At 41.9% G+C, this 16865-nt stretch overlaps 1 protein-coding gene across 4 annotated transcripts in view; it reads left to right on the top strand.

Annotated features, from left to right (window-relative positions):
• SMG6 (SMG6 nonsense mediated mRNA decay factor) overlaps window positions 1-16865 on the top strand; it is a 239644-nt gene that overhangs the window by 47521 nt on the left and 175258 nt on the right. For all 4 annotated transcript variants that reach the window (XM_026016159.2, XM_026016160.2, XM_072741189.1 and 1 more), the window contains 2 exons: window positions 3673-3734; window positions 10529-10674. In XM_026016159.2, coding sequence (XP_025871944.1) covers window positions 3673-3734; window positions 10529-10674 — 208 coding nt within the window. The remainder of the gene's footprint in view (window positions 1-3672; window positions 3735-10528; window positions 10675-16865) is intronic.

Below are 16865 nucleotides of genomic sequence, written 5' to 3'. Positions count from 1 at the left end.
TCTGTTTTATTCTTTTTAAGCTCTTGAGTTAGATGGCTGTGGAGATTCTAACTTTATAGTTGAGTAACAACCCATACCATTTCACTCATAATTCCATAGTTAATGGCAGGACAGACTTTATTGTGAGGATCCAGAGACCTACCCATCTAGCTATTGCCATTAGTGTCTTTTTGGGTCATTGCTTTAGATGGTTTATAAAAGACTCAAGAGTCCATTGTGAATTGATTTTGGACTTGAACTGAAGAGCCAAGAGCCTTAATAACTCTCATATTGGCTGTCAGGGTATACCCAAGAAGCCTTTTTAGTTTTTGGTGAACAGTATGTAAATATGTGAGAAAGATCTGGAGGCAGATAGTCTCACCATTCAAAGAGTAACATTTCTTTCTGTACCCTAGTGAGACCATTGTATTGTTAAGAACCAAAAGTTGCCAAAATGGAAGCTGTTACCGGGTGATGTGTTAGAGAGGGAGGAAGCTTAGACTAAAACTTTCCTACTATGGACTTGGTATCAGTTGTTTTCCAAAAATTTTCCTGGAGTACTAGCTGACTTCATATTCTTACATGCAGTGTTGCTTAGGCCCATTTGATCAATGTAGAATAAATCTATTTCTTCAATAGAATAGGCCTTACCTCTCTCTATTGTGTATCTGCATTTTTAACTTTTTCCTGACTTGAAGTATTGTTGATGACTTTAAAGAGAAACTATGTTTAGAGTGACAGATACTTTCAGACTAAAAATAAAACAGTGATTCTTATTAACCAAGGTCAGGGAGAATGTGTGTACAGTTTGAAAAAGTTCCTTAAGATTTCCTTCACTTTCACTAGTTGAAAAACAATGCATTGAAATCCACTTTCTGCTAAATACAGTTGAAATATAATAATGGCAAATATAAACTGAGGTAGTTAAGTGGAATTCATTTACTGCCCTAAGTGAAGGGTATTTGGGAAATATGGATAGAACTACAGTATTTTTTTTTTTTAAGACTTTGTTTATTTAGAGAGAGCTTGAGCTGGGAGGAGGCACAGGGGGAGAGGGAGAGAAAGAATCTCCAGCAGACTCCATGCTGAGCATAGAGCCTGATGCAGGGCTTGATTCCACAATCTTGAGATCATGGCCTGAGCCAAAATCAAGAGTGGAAGCCCACCCCACTGAGCCACCCAAGCTCCCTGATAGAACCACAGTATTAAGAAAGCTTCTCAGTGCTCTTAATTTTAACCCAAGAGATATTGTGGGTTGTACAGTATTAGTTTCCTACCTCATGGGAAAACTTAAAAGTAAAACTGAAGTGCTTTTTAGTTACTCTTACTCCCTCATTATCCCTTCCTTTATGTATAGTCTCATCAGTTCTCTTCCTGAGATACTTGTAGTACAGGGGAAGAAAAACTTTTTTTGAAATTGGAAAACCTGGGTTCCAGTTCTAATTCTTCCATTTGCTGGTTTAAATTGCTTAAATTTCTGAGCTGCCTTGGGGCTTGGAGAATGGTAATTAGCTTGGATGAGGGGAGTTAGTATCGTTCTGTGCCTACCAGAGTACCCTATATGTGTAAGTATAACCAGCATTCCTCCTGGTTATTCTCAGCTGTGAGAAAGGGATAATTGAGCAAAAATAGGAATAGAGAGAGAAGTTAATACATTTTTACCTTTTTATTTTATTTTACATTTTTATCTTGGAAAAATTTTATATCTATAGAAAAGTTGTAATAATCCAAGGAATTCTGCATATCCTTTACCCAGATTCTTCAGTTGTTAACATTTTACCACTTGCTTTGTCATTCATTGGGAGAGAGAATGTTCAGCTAAGAGCTGAGTGTTTATAGCATGTCAGGCATGTTTTTACTTGCCTTATGTCATACACCAATCCATTAACATATAGGTGCTGTTATTTCTGTTGTGTAGAAAGAAAAACTTAGGGAGGTTAGATCAGTTGCCTGCTATTCTACAGCAGGTAAATGGCAGGGGTTTGATAAAGTCCATGTTTTTCGCCACCTTCCTTTACTAGTGGAGCTAGAAACTTGCATTCTAGCCCAGGTTTTGCCACTACAGTGATATGGTCATTGGCAGTTTATTTCACAGCGGTTCCTTTGTTTTCCAGCAGTTTCCCTTCTTTTCATGGAACCCAGTGTCCCTGGTCAAGAGTCACCTCATTGTAGAGACAGGTTACCATCAATGAAGTACCTTAAGGTTTTTTGCTATGTGAATCAATGCTCGATCTATTATTGCTGATTAAGTATAATTTAAGCAAAAAAGGAGACTAAAGCTTGTATAGAGTTTGCTGTTGAAGTTATGGTGAGGTGTGAATACACTTCTTTACCCACACCTAGTTTCCATATGAAATACATAGAGCTGCCATGATTTAATTGGTGTTCTCTTTTGCAAGAGGGTAAACCAGAAGAGTTTGTCCTGTTGGGCAAAGTATCCAGGGTTTCTGGACTATTCCTTGCTCTGAGCACTCCCCTGAGATCAAGGTACTTGACTCCTCTTTCTATTTGGCTAGAGGGCCCTGAGTATTTTGGTTCTAGGAAACTGGAGAAGGTGACAACAAGGTTTGGTCTTTAGATTACCTCCACTTTTTTTTAGTTGAATTCCGCCCCCCCCCCCCACCTTTGGTTTGATCAGAGGAATCTTTCCCCTTGGTTTTCATAGAAGCATTTTCTGGAACCTTGAACTGAAGATTTTAAATTTGGTAGCTCATGAGCTAGATGTGGCTGGGAAATGCGTGTTTTTGGCTTGCCTAATGTCTAAATTTTTTCCATTTGTAGCCATCATTTAAAAGGCAGAGAGAGAGTTTCGCATGAAACCTAGCTTTTGGCTTTTCTTTAAAAGAGGGAGGGGAGAAGAGATGATGGTCTCTAGGCTTCCAAAGAGCAGAACTAGAGTGGAACAAGCAGTGAGCACTACTGTCTCTGGTAGCCTATTTTGTACCTGGTCCCTGTAGACATTTGAATTTTCAGCTCTAGACCTAGAGCTTGAATTTTTTTTAATAATTTTTTTAAAAGATTTATTTATTTATTTATTCATGAGAGACACAGAAAGAGAGAGAGAGGCAGAGACACAGGCAGAGGGAGAAGCAGGCTCCATGTAAGGAGCCCGACGTGGGACTCCATCCCAGGTCTCCAGGATCATGCCCTCGGCTGAAGGCGGCACTAAACCGCTGAGCCACCGGGGCTGCTGTAGAGCTTGAATTTTTGTCTTAAAAGCTGGAGAAGTACAATTTGATGAGTTAGCTAGTGCTGAGTTACTTTATTGGTGGTTACAATAGTCCTGCTTTCTTGGGTAGGTAGAAAAATAGCTTATAAATAAGATTAGGGACTTACAAAATTAAAGTATTTTCCCTATCTTTATCTCTGTTTCATTTCCATCATTGTGGGGCCAGAGTGACTGACTCCTGGATCGGAGAGCTGCCATCGCTTCATTCCCTGCAGACAGACACCACTGCCAGCAGAGGGTGCTGTCCACTCACCAAGCCTGCCGTCATGTTGGCTCAGCTGATCAGCTGCTGTTGGGCATGTGCCCTGGGTCTGTGTGAGACTTTGGGCATGTTCATTTGGTTCCCATCCCTAGTGCCCACCCCTTAGACCCTGGCCAGGTTATTGTGTCACTAGGGACTCTGTTCAGTAACAGGAAACTGGGGAAAGTTTAATTGTTTTCTCCTCTCTCTTTTTCCCATGCAGCTGAACAAAAGGTTCATCCTCAGTTTTCTCCATGCCCATGGGAAGCTGTTTACCCGGATTGGGTAAGTGTGCAGGATGTTTATTTTATTTTCCTACATTACAAGTCATTTTGGAATTTAATATTGTTAGCAACTAGACTGTGTTTGTAACTGAGGGCACAGGGTGTGAATTCTTAGAGGCCTCCACCTTCTCTTCACTCACTCTGCTCGTGAAGTTTGGGAAATACTATTCCGCATCTGTCTGTCTCTTCTTTCTCTACTAAAGCCCCTTTTTAAACACACACCCCCCCCCCTTCTAATCACTTTGGTTTCTCTTTCCTCTGCCTTCCAGCTCAGCCCCTAGTGAGCTCCTTAAGGAAGTCATACTCAGTCGCTGGTTACAGCTGCCAGGAGTCCTCCTTGGGGAGAATGGTATCCACTAATTGTCCCTTAAAGTGAAGAGTAACATTTTCTCTTTCTTCTGAACTATACTCCTTTCTCCTCTGCTCAGGTTCCTGCACCGTATTGCTGATCTCTTAATGCTAAGAGGTTTCTTTGGTTCCCCATCCGCCATGGATTTACATAGAAATCTCAGGGAAGGTGGTATGTGCAAAACCCTGTTACTTCCCATTAAATCCCTAGAAAGATGATGTTTTGATGTATCAAACGAGATCATGTTTTGGTGGATCAGAGTTTTTCCTCACTGTATAAAACTAGTGATTGATCTTATAGCCTGATGAATGCCTGCACACCACAATAGAGGTGTATGCTAATGCTTCTGTAGTCTAGGAGATGAATAAGTGGCAGTACTCTCTGATAGGGCTTTACTGTGTTTTCATATTTTCTCAGTTGGAGGTTTTATCATGAGCTACACTTGAAGGTGATATCTTTTGGATTATAGATTGTTGTTAGTGTTTCCCTCACCTTCTGTCATGGCCTTCTATCTGTAATGCTCTAGAAGGTTTCCTTAGTGGGAGAAGCTAAAAGGCTTTGTCCTTCAGGAATCCCTGTTCCATGGATGATGAACCAGAAAGCATGCTTAGTACATACTCATTTGTCATCAGCCTGGGCAAGAGTGACAGTGATGGCTAGCACAGGGGTAGTCTTGATTTTGAAATCGCTTGGGAAACTTGAAGTAGTGTCAACTGATGCATCTCTATTAGGAGAACTAAGTGTAAAGTAACTAACTTGGGGAAAGGAAATCAGGTGTGTCAGTAGCTCCTCCCTTCTCCCCACCCTCCCTGTAAGCTCTACCCGTGGAGTTTTTACTCAAAATAGTTCCTATTTTGAGTAAAAATGGATAAACTAAAATAGATAAACTAAAAATAGATACACTATTGTATCCCTAGTGCCTGGCACACAGTAGGTACTCAGTAAATATTTGCTGTATGAATGAGTAAATCATTACAAGAAATGGATAGACTATGAAAGACTAGAAAGAAGGATCTAGTGTTCTAGTAGGTTATAGTAGACCCAGTTCAATCACTAGTGGGTCATGTCAAGCTGAAGTTACAAGATGGGCAAGATAATATCAGTGTCATTTCATATAATCACATCACAGCAAGAAACAACTATTATGCTGCACTTAAAATAGGAACTATGGCTCCTTTTTTTATCATCTTTTTTCTCAGATTTTTATCATCATTTTCTCATTTTTTCTCTCAAAAAAAAAAAAATCTTTCTTACTGCCTTCCTGCCTTTCTACTCTGTATTTCTCTCCTTTTTTCCTTTTCCTGTGTTCTGTCCATTTTCACGTACTGTGGTGTTCTGAGTCAGTATTTTTCTACTGTTATATCATTGGTATTTTTGAGCCTTAATCATTCTTTGTTGTTGGAGGCTGTCCTGTGCATTGTAGGATGCTTAACAGCATCCCAGGCTTCCACACACTACATGCCTGTAGTATCCCTTCCTCTCCTTACCAGTCATGACAATTACAAATGTCATCAGACAATGCCAAATGTTCCCTGGGAGGCAAAATTGCTCTGCATTGGGAACTACTGTTCTGTTAGAGATTTGGGGGGCTAAAGAAGTTATCAACTTGGTCTAGAATGTGAAAATATTTACAATATATTTTCGTCAAGTTTAAGTATCAGGTAGAATCTTACTTTTGTTCCCTTTAAAAATTCACATAGATACATAGATTTTGGAGGAACTTTGGGAAAGAACCACAATAATGACTAAAAAGCTAGAAAATTATTTCTGAGAGGAAAAATTAATCTTAACAAAATTAAGATAAGGGGCACCGGGCTGACTCAGTTGGGGGGTGCGTGCAACTCTTGATCTCAGGGTTGTAGGTTCAAGCCCCATCCTGGGTATAGAGATTGCTTAAAAATAAAATCTTAGACACACAAGAACAAGAAATTAAGGTCAAAAAAAGGTCTCTTTAGAGGTACCCTGTGTGGTACCCTGTGTTTAAGAGTCAACCAGATAGTTTTTATTTCTATAGAATGACAGCAAGAGAAAATAGGCTTATATTATAGCTAAAGAGATTTTGGGATAAGTGTAAGAAAATTTCACAGAGGGAACATGTTTGGGAATTTTCTTCTCTGGAAGGCTTTAAAAAGGAATAGATAATCTCATTTGTCAGAAGTGGTTTGCTGTGGTCCAGGACATCTTCCATTCCTGCATATAGCGTATTCTGTTGGCAAAAAGATAAGGCATAAGGCCAGTCTAGTTTCACCTTCATAAAAAATGAGTTACAGTTGTGTTCACATGAGGAAAATATATGTAAATTCTAGGCACTCTAGCCCCTTGGTAAGTATTCTTCTTGTTCTCTCCTGGAGGGAAAAGAATTGAGCCCCCATATTTATTCTGGAAGGCAGAAACAGCAGTAACTTCTATTGGGGAAAAAAAAAAAAAGTATAGTAGTCTGTAAGACTAGAAAAACAGTGAGCCCAAGCCACACACAACAACATGGACTGTTGCCTAATTACCGAGAAGATGTGAAATGTGGGAGGCGTTGAAAACGAATTAAGAGTGAGGAGATTGTAATGGGGAGCAGCTGAAGACACATCCACTGTCCCGCCTGCCTTTTGGGAAAAGCCCTGGGTTGCATTGCTCTCCGGGCTTGTGCCTCCTCTGTGCCAGGTGTTCCAAATTGCGTCTGTACCCACTTGCATGCCTACTGCATGCAACACAAGTCTCCCTCAGTGTCCAGTGAAAAAGAGGTTCAGAGCAAAAGATGGAATTGGGTGCCAGAAAGAGTTTGTTTTACCTCTGACTAATTACAAGACCTCGAGAGGGAACAAGTAAAAGCCTCTTTGGGCTTCAGTTTCCATATCAGCAGTTTAAATAGATGATGTCCAAGGTCCATTCCAGTCCTTATGTCCTGTAGCACTATGATTTTTTTTCTCCTCTGTATCCTGTCACATGATTTAGTTGTGTTTGTTTTTGTTTAGCTACTGGATTTCTCCTATCTTGTTCAGTTTTTAAAAATGAAGAAGTTGAAAAAATTTAGGAAGCCTGATTCTTTTCTTCAGAGAATGTCATCTAGCCCAGCTGTGTTCCTCAGCATCTGAGAGGTTGGGTCCTGTCCCGTTAGTCACTGTCTGAGTCACTCCCACTCCTAGTTTAGGTCCTGGTGTTGTCCGAAAGACTGGTTTCTTGAAACTGCCATTCAAATGAGACAAGGTGTCTCTAGAGATCACTTCAGAAAGCAGTCACTTAAGTCTGCAAAAGGCTTATCCTGAAAATGATTGTATCTTCTGCAATTTTTAAGGATAGGGACAGAATCCTCTCAGGCTCAGGCAGAGAATTCAGTCGGGAGTTCCGTATGGCTCCCACAGATGCTTGCTTTCCTGGTGAGAGGCAGATCAGACCTGTGCTTGAACTCCACTGAAGAGACTGGGAAACCGGCAGCCTGGAGACTTGATTTGTGACGAATACAGTCATTTTGCTTCCCATTATTGCCTTGGTTAAAGTTACCACTTTAGTTTTTACTTGCTTGCTTAGTCACGCTATTTGCAAAGCTTCAAGTTCTCTTAGAATTCAAAGACTGATATATTTGTTTTGGTCTTTGAATTGTGAAAAATGCAATGTTTATGTCTTGATTTATTTTTAAAATTATAAATGTTTTAAATATAAAAGCCAGACATATTCATTGTAGGGAAAATCTACTTACTGCATACAGTACTCATTGTAAAATATTAAGAAAACCCAGCAAAAGAAGAAATAAAAAATTACCCATCTTCTCACTCTCCAGAGATAACTTCTTCACACTTAACACTTGATGTATATTTTTATCTTTATCTATACATATCATACATTTATTTTTACAAATATGCATAACAAATGATATTAAACTACTTTAAGTGTTTTCATTTAATATATATTGAACTTTTCTCCCACGTGATTAAAAATCTAATACAACTTTTAAAAACAGAATTTGAGCACTGGGTGTTATATGCTCCAATGTAACTGATGAATCACTAAATTCTGCCTCTGAAGCTAATAATACACTATATATTAATTAACTTGAGTTTAAATGAAAAATTAAAAAGAAATAATACTCAATTTTATGGATGTGCCATCTTAATGATCTGCGATTATTGGGCATTTGAGGCTGTTTCAACTTTTTTTTGTTATAAATTACCATCTTTTTATACTTTCCTCCTCTGCTACTACTGCTGTTACTTCTTTTATAATTTGATAAAACTTTAGACATAAATTTTACATTGTATTTATTTCCGTTTTAGTATAATTTTTATTCTGTAATATTGAGTGGAACAAAGAGAAAGACGTAAAACTACCTACAGGTAGTTTGAGGCCCGAATGCTGATTTTGTCACTAAAACTGGGAAGCAGAAACCCCATTACTGAGCTCTGAGGAAGGATCTTTTATCTGTGTATCCCTCAGTTATTGCCCAACAAAGCTGCTTTAGTCTGAGTGGATTCATCTTCTCAGAATTGAAGTTAATTCAACATTTATCCTTATATATTTGATTTTTCTTTTGTTTTAAAATGATGTTGAACTAGTTGAAAGGCAAAGGGAGGAGCTTTTATTTTTTTTAAGTTAAAAAAAAAAAAAAGAAAAAAGATGTGGCTATTTGACCTGATGCTCATTCGAGACTTCAGTCTGACCTGGGGAGTTATTGGAGTCAATTTTCATCCCAGGGAAGAGGCTTCCTCAGACACAGCTTCGAAGCAGGACTGTCCCACGTGACGCTTCCATCATGTCGTTCTGTGCTGGCTCTCCACTGCCTTTCAACGCTGAGACACATGGCCCTGAAACTTGCCCATAGTGACTGCTTTTCAAGCAGAGTGAACACTGCTATTCTCGTAATGAGAAGTGCTAGCCCCCCTCCCCACCTCTGACCAGAAAGAGTGCTGCACAGTGTCAAGATTTAAAATGAAACCTTTGTTATAGCCCATGGGGAAAAATGGATCCATTCCAGCCCCAAACATATCACTCTCTGCCATTCCAAACCTACCAAGTTTTAATGGTTCTGAAACTTTTGGAAGTAAAAACAAGGCTCTTTTTTTTTCCTTGTTTTTTTGTGGAGGGACACTTGAAATGGCACGTTGGGGAAAAAAAATACATGGCATGGCATGTTTTGTGCCAATGAAAATGAGGAGCTCAGCAGAGAAGGGAACTGGAGTATAAACTGTAAATGACCCATAACTGTGGCATTACTCCTGGGTACCCAAAGGTCAGTAATAGGAGTTGCCATCCAAGGGCAGGGAAGGAATATTGCTAAGATGCCAGAAAGCTCTGGAGTTTTTTTCCTAACCTGGGGAGGGTACTACTCAGTGGGGGAAGGGCCAAGGTTCAGGTGAAAACCAAAGTTTAGGACTTGAAACCATTTTGTATCTTTTGAGAAGGATTCCCTTTCCTGTGGCTTTCCAGAAGCTATTTATTAATCCAGCCTGGAGCTGTTCCTCATGCCACCCCCCAGTGTACCACAAGGAGTTTGTTTGTTTGGGAGATGGGGGTAGAGGATGGATAAAAGATATTTTGCTGACCATGAATTGTTCAGCATGGCTCTAAGGCCCATGTGCCTGGTTTCTCTCTCTAGCACCAAGTTTGAATTTGCTTTTTATTTTCTGAGGACTTGAGCTGTGGTTTATTCATGTTGCCAGAGGAGCTCCAGGCATGCACCACTGTTTGGGATCCAGTGGCCACATTTGGCAAGCGGTGGTTTGAATGACCTCTCTTTAGGAGCCCTAGGTCACTGGCGGGATTTCTACCTCCCTACATTACAGACTCTTCCTGTATTGGGAGTGGCAGTTGGCCAGGGCATTAGATTTCCACTGGCCTGAAAACATACAGACCCTGATGAGCAGAGACTTGTGAGAGGGAGGACAGCAACACAGGAAAGACTGAAACAGATCATGGGGGCCCTTGGTCTAAGGTTTCTTTGAGGGGAAGTCTGGGATCCCTAGGTGGAACAATTAGTGCAATAGTACCTAAAAGATAGCAGCAGAACTATGTCTGGTTTCCTGAAGCGAAGCCTTGAGTGAAGACTCTCTAGATTCATGAACCTCTTTTTATAGAATACAGTTTTCATATCAGGGAGTTTGGGGAATATGTATGTTGTAGAGCTTTAAGGAAGTTTGTTCACTATTCACAAAAACTGAATGTTTCAGAGAGAAACTTTGATTTCAGCTTGAATCCAGTGATTGATTACCAGGGGTTAGGAAATAGCATACCAAAGCCTAATAGTTCATAGTGATATATCCAGAGGTTGAGTTGTTTCTATCTCTGATCCCTGATCAATTCTTTCTTTTAAATGTGGTCACAACCTTAGGATACTAGGAAGGTTTGTGAAAGAAAATGCCCTAGGCATTAATAGCAGGGTGAGGTGGGGTGAGAATTTGCACGTGTGCTCACCAACCGCTCTTGGGCATGTGCCTCCCTGAATGAGCTGGCTGTATTTGCAGGATGGAGACATTCCCTGCGGTGGCTGAGAAAGTCCTCAAGGAATTCCAGGTGCTGCTGCAGCACAGCCCACCTCCTATTGGAAGTACCCGCATGCTGCAGCTTATGACCATCAACATGTTTGCCGTACACAACTCTCAGCTGAAAGGTAAGGAATGGCTGGCGTCTTTATCTACACAGATAAAGCTGAATCTGGCTGCTTTCCAATGCTACTATACCACTACATTCCCCCTTATACACATGCGTGTGTGTACACACAAACACACACCCCTATCATTGCTTCTCAGATTTTTAATTTACTCTCTGAAATCTGTATGACTCTCTAGTGCTTGGGTGGGATAAAAGGAAGGAATCATGGGTATAGAGCTTAATTTGCAACCCAGAGATGCTGTTGCACATCTGGCCATGCTAAAGCCAGCAGCAAGGCCTCTTGGAGGCTACAGACCCAGAGCCTCTCCCAGGGGAAGAGGCATTGCTGAAATGTTTCATTGCAGAGACCATACGCTTGGCAGGGATTGGGAATAGCTGTTTCTGGACTCATGTACCCTGTTTGTTCAGTATGGAAAAGTCTAGTTCCCTATGGGCTATCCCTTGTGGGAGCCTGCCAGGGAGTATGAACAGTGAATTGATGAGCTTTGGTGACTCAGACTGGAAGCACAAAAATCACCAGGCCTAGAATTTGGCTATTATACTGGTGTCCATTTGAAATGCTTTTCTGAACACTGGGTTTTTTTGACATGTGGAGGGGAGGTGGAGGGAGGGGCTGACTGTCAGGATTTTTAAATGTTCTGATGACCAGGTCACTGTTGAAGGATGTTACCAGGATCATTTCCCTCCCCTCCACCCCCCTTAGGTAAGGATGATGTGGTTTGACTTGACAAAAATATGTAGCATGGGGGTGACATTGTTTTGTGTGTTTATTTGGCCCACACTGCCAAAGAATTGTTTCAGAGCATTGACAGAGAGTGTTCAGTCTCAGGACTGGAAGGTTGTTATCTGAAATGCCAAGAAGTGGAAATTATCCTCTGCAGATTCTATTGTAAAACAGACCTGGCCTTTCTGAGCAGAGTGTTGTCGCTAGTTCTCTTGTTGCATCTTTTCTCACTCTGAAGTTGATTTATTTCCTTTCCCATTTATACTTGGGGGTTATGCCTCAGTTTACTGGTGTTGAAGGTGGAGGATTTCTCCCCTGATGAGTGTATGTGCCACACTTTCCCTTGAAATTTAGCTCCTCCTGGGACTCTTTCTCTAAGTCCTCTGCTAGTCTGCCTGGGTTTTCAATCATACGTGAATCTTAGAGGATACTCTCCTCTTGTGCTGCCTGCTACAGCGTTTAAAATTCCCAGCAGAAGTCTAGATGCAGAGACTTAGGTGCCTTTTTGAGCTTGGCTAATTATTCCTGAGAATACCTGTGAGGAAGCATGCAATCTTGAGGGGCAGTAGTGGTTTCCAGGAAGGAGGAAATAAAGTTTGTGAAGTGCTGTCATGGTGAGCTATGAAGTCCAAAGGGGAGGGAGATTGATTAGTTCATCATTACTCTGCTGGTTCTCCTACCAAGTGGGAAGCTCACTGGTCAGAAGATGGGGCCTCCTGTGGTGCCCTCCTATTTATTTGCCTGCCTCCCTGTAACAGCAGGAAACAGAGTTAAAAAGTGAGTTGCCTGTCACAGAACTGCAGCCCCTGCCACAATATCATTCCATCCTCAAGTGACCTGTAGTCTCAGGAGGTGTGAGTGTAAAGGACCTGCAGCTCTTGCCTGTGAAGCATCTGTTGTCAGCAGCTTCTGCTCCATGAAAAGGAATACCTTGGCCTTTTGATAGGCCACCAGTGAGTCCTTTTCTTGTAGCTGCTGTTAAGTAAAGGTTAAGAAAATATGGGTAAAAGGAAGGTGAGATGGTGAGAACAGAGAAAGAAGAAAAAAGGTGGTTCTCCCATTTGAGGCCAAGGTTCTTTTTTTTAGGACTCTTTTCTATCCATGGTTGGTCATAATGAGGACCCGCTAGCTTAGAACAATATGTCAAAGCCTGTGCTTGAGACTACTCATTTCTGGCCCTGTCCTGATGGTCACCTACATGAGGCACCTGGGGCCCAGGGAAGCACGAGCTGAGGTGGTCAGAAGCTCCAAGAATGTTTTAGGGAAAAACAGCCTGGGCCATAGGATATAACACTCTAGTAGGACAGAGAGCTCTTCGGATGTGCTGCCAAGTACCCGGTGTGCAGTTGAGGCGGCTGTCCAGACCCCACTGTGTGGGCTGCCATGGGGAGAGGGGTGAGCAGAGCACTCAGCGGGGCTGGTTGGTGGGAAGATGCACTTTTCCATTTCCCAGCACATGAGTCATCTTCTCTGGGCCCCTGTGCTGTGCTTGCACGGACAGTGGCAAGAAGGGGGTGTTGTGGCTGAGTAGCAGCATCTGTGCCGGGGGTGGAGAGGGAAGGGGGTTGGGGAGAGGGTAAAGATTTAAATCCTTCACTAATCAGCAGCAGTTTGAATCACATTTTTATGAGTAAGGAAGTGATAAATCAGCCCTCAGTGTTCAGCCCCCAAGTCCTGTCAGCTGGTGCCCTTCTGAAGGCTTCTCTCCAGGCCAGTCTGCTTGCTGTCAGAGTCGCCACCCAGCCACAGAACCCTGGCTGTCTGAAACCAGGAAGCAAGGGCCTGATGTTGCCTGGCCCTCCCAGGTGCTTGGGGTCTTGGTGATTTGGCAGTCACTGCGAGTTACAGAACATCTGGACCATCATTTTTCTTTCCATTCTTTCTTGGACATGTCCTACTGGGTGGGTGTTTGCATATGTCAGTTCCTGGACTCTGCGGAGAAGGAATATTCCAGCCTGAAGCAGAGGTGATCTGTGGTCCCCAAGACAGTCGGGATCCTTTCAGTCTGTGCCTGGGCCTTCCTTGTAGATGTGGTACCTAAGGAGTATGATTTGAAGAGCAACAGGGACATCCTTACTAAAAAAGTATGTTATTTGTTGATGCCTTTGATTCATTTTTGTGTGTGTTCAGTGCCAGCCTTTGTATAATTGTCCTTTTTTCAAAATATCAGTAGTTCAGGGGTAGAGATGCTACTAACACTATAATGTGATTACTTTTTAAATGTGCTTCCCTCGTGGTCAAGAGAGACATAGAACTATTTAAAAGCGTTGGACACTACACAAGTAAAAATGGAGGAAAAAAAACTTAGCTAGTGACAGGTAACAGGCATCTTTTCCCCTTTCCCAGGTTATAGTTCTCCCTGGAGCTCAGGGAGGCAGAAGATAGGAGGTCAGATTTGCCCCCCTCCCCCCCAGAACACAGGGGAAAATAAATTGAGTTCTGCTACATCATTTAACCAACTAAACTTTTAGGTCTCAGCAGTGATCTCAAAATTCATGGGTTTTGAGGGCCATTGGTGGGGGAAACCTCTGTCTCCTCCTCCCATATGGGCCCTTTGCAAAAATTCTACTTTAGTGGAACTCTAGAGTTTGGAATCCTGCACTGAAGTGGTTGGAGACAGATAAATTTGAGAGATGTTTGGGGGCTCTTAGCAAAGTGCCCAGTATTTACTAGGCACTCAGTAAGTCTGTATTGAATGCATGGATGAAGAAGGCCACAGTTCTGGACAAGCCAGCTCTCACTGAACAGTGTGTTCCTTACCTGGCCCGTGTCCAAAATTGTCCTTTGGAGAGTGATGGATGATGGTGAGATAGGTGGTTCCCAGAGTGATGTCACAATTGGTAATCTCTCTACAACATTCCAGAGCCTGAAGGGAGAAATGGGGCCTTCTCCACGTGCCTCAGTATTTAACACTTCAGTGGCCATCTGATTGGCTGACATGATGCTGGAGGGTGAACTGTTGGTCTAAACCACAGACACTCCAAGAATTTTAATTTTTCAAAAATTCTGTAATTTAAGGAAATAAACTCTAGTTTCTTAAAGAGGAATAATTGAAGCAACGTTTGTGGTAGGGCATCACTGAAACCCATTGCATCCCCCATCTGTGCCCAATTTGCTCCAATCTGGCCACCCCGCCACCCTACCCCCCCTCCCCTTTTTCTCTCTCCCTCTTCCTCTCTCTCTCTTTAAAAAATATGTTTTATAATTCCTAGAATCAAAACCATCTCAGGCACACACTGTTTTATTTTACTGTATTATTGGATTATACTTCCTATAAATCGTTGGATGTTATTCATTGGCCACCACTGGAATAACTTCCCTTTTCTGTGCCCTGGCCCCCTCTTTTTCCTACTCCTTTTCCTCCTGTATCAGTTCATAGACTAGGCCTCCATTTCAGCCTTGTAGAAAAGCCCTGGTGGAAGCAAGAGAACACCCAAGAGATACTTCTTGTGTGTGCCATTGGTGCTCCCTGCTTTTAGGAAGCATTTTGGGGCTGAGATTGAGGTAGGCCTGGACTGGCATTCCTTCTGTTATCATTTATGCTTTCTCTTATGGTTCGTTAGTAATCCTGAATTGCAGGAGGTAGAGGGAGGCCACATGTGTGTCTCCAGAAGGTAAAGAATCACAGCTGTCTACATGGAACTGACAGTGGTTAACCCAGGTGTTGAGTTGCTTGAGGTGGAGACCTCACACCTTCATGCTGTTGTTGTTTATGATGGTTGACTCTAGGTGAGAAGTTGATTCACAACCAGAGTTCCTTTGTTTTCCAGCTACAAGTACCTTACAGACCTTGAGTACAGCAATGATTCTCTATGAAAATTTGCTTCTGGGTCTCTTACCAAAGCAGAATGTATGAAGTGCCTAATCCTCTACTTGTCAGAACAGTTGTACAGGAAATCCACCTTTCATAAAGGGTTAGGCCTGAGTTTAGCTGTATCAACTGTCCTCTATTCCTCCTTCTATTATCTCTAGTAGTAGAAGCCCTTGGGCTTTTTCTCCTAAAGGATCTATGGGTAGATTTTTCCAGGTAATCAGCACTTCCTGACCTTTATTTTCAGAACTGCTCAGTTTAGAGTAAATTAGCAAAGAAAGAGCAAGCTTGGCCAACAAATTTTTTGAGAAGTTTATTCAAAGGTCAGAGAACGCAGGCCAGAAGAGGACACATCCTTCAGCTATGCCCTCTATCCCTCTTGGGGAGATATAACTCTCAGCAGGTTGCTTACTACAGACTTCTTTCCTCAGAATTCCCTGGAAAAGAAGAAAAAAATTAAAGAAGCGAATGTCAGGGGACCTGCCTATCTTTCCTGACTCTGATTTCCAGGATCCTTGTTTTCAGAATGTATCTGTTACTTTAGGCTGGGGAAAGAGAGTTCTGAAAAGTGAAAGAAATGAATATCATATTAATAAAATTAAACCCTTACCATATCAGTTGAAGAAATCGTTTCTGTGTTTGTCTCAAGGTGACAGTGTGGTTTGGTGTCCTTGGTCTTTGGTTTGGAGTTCTGAAGTGCAGTATCCCGTCATTGCCCAGGAGTTAATATGGGCCGGATATCTCCTCTCTTGCCATTTTATAGCTTCCCAATTTGATTTTCTTTTGCTCCAGGAAGGACTTTTTCTGAAAAGAAGACAATATTGGGAAGAATGTTGGCAGCAGGGCTCTTACAGCTGCCTTTCCAGAGTTCTCTTTAAGCTTTTCCTGAGGAAAAAAATTTTACATGTAGCTTACAGGGGGCTCAGGCCAGATGGGTACTGTATGCTGAATACCCAGTGGAAATGGGTATGTTCTGGGGATGGGGTGAAAGGGCATAAGTTGTACTTTGTATCCTAACCAGCTAAATGATCTAAGGAAGAATTGTAGCTTTCAGAGGTAGTGACAGATGATAACAGCAAAACAACACTGATAATACCTGATGACCTTTTATAGTGGCTGTATATGTATTTTCATTTGATTTTTTCCTTCAGCTGTCAGAGTCAGGTGGGACAGATACTTTCTGTGCTATTTTATAGATAGATAAGGAATATATCAGAAAGGTTTAATTATTTTTTAAAGGTTTTATTTATTCATGAGAGACGCAGATTGAAAGGCAGAGACACAGGCAGAGGGAGAAGTAGGCTCCCCACAGGGAGCCTAATGCGGAACTTGATCCCAGCACCCCAGGGTCATGACCTGAGCCAAAGGCAGACACTCAACCACTGAGCCACCCAGGTGCCCCGGAAAGGTTTAATTAAGCAAAGTTGCACAGCTAGCAAATTACACCCACATCTTAAGTATCAGAAGACACAAAAACTTCTCTGGACTTAATTGAGACAGTTAAACAATGCAAGCATCTTGTTCCCCCACCTTCATCCCAAAATCTGAGCAGCTGCTGTTTTTGGATGCAAAAAGTGATCCTTGAGTCTGATTTGAGACTGAAGAGGAAGAGAGGTAGAGATGAGGGAGTTGGGGGGAGTCATAATTCTTCCAG

This window comes from Vulpes vulpes, chromosome 2 (genome assembly GCF_048418805.1).
Source record: "Vulpes vulpes isolate BD-2025 chromosome 2, VulVul3, whole genome shotgun sequence".
Lineage (NCBI taxonomy): Eukaryota > Metazoa > Chordata > Mammalia > Carnivora > Canidae > Vulpes > Vulpes vulpes.
The sequence above is the reverse complement of the archived record's forward strand: the minus strand, read 5'-3'. Positions and strand labels throughout refer to the sequence as shown.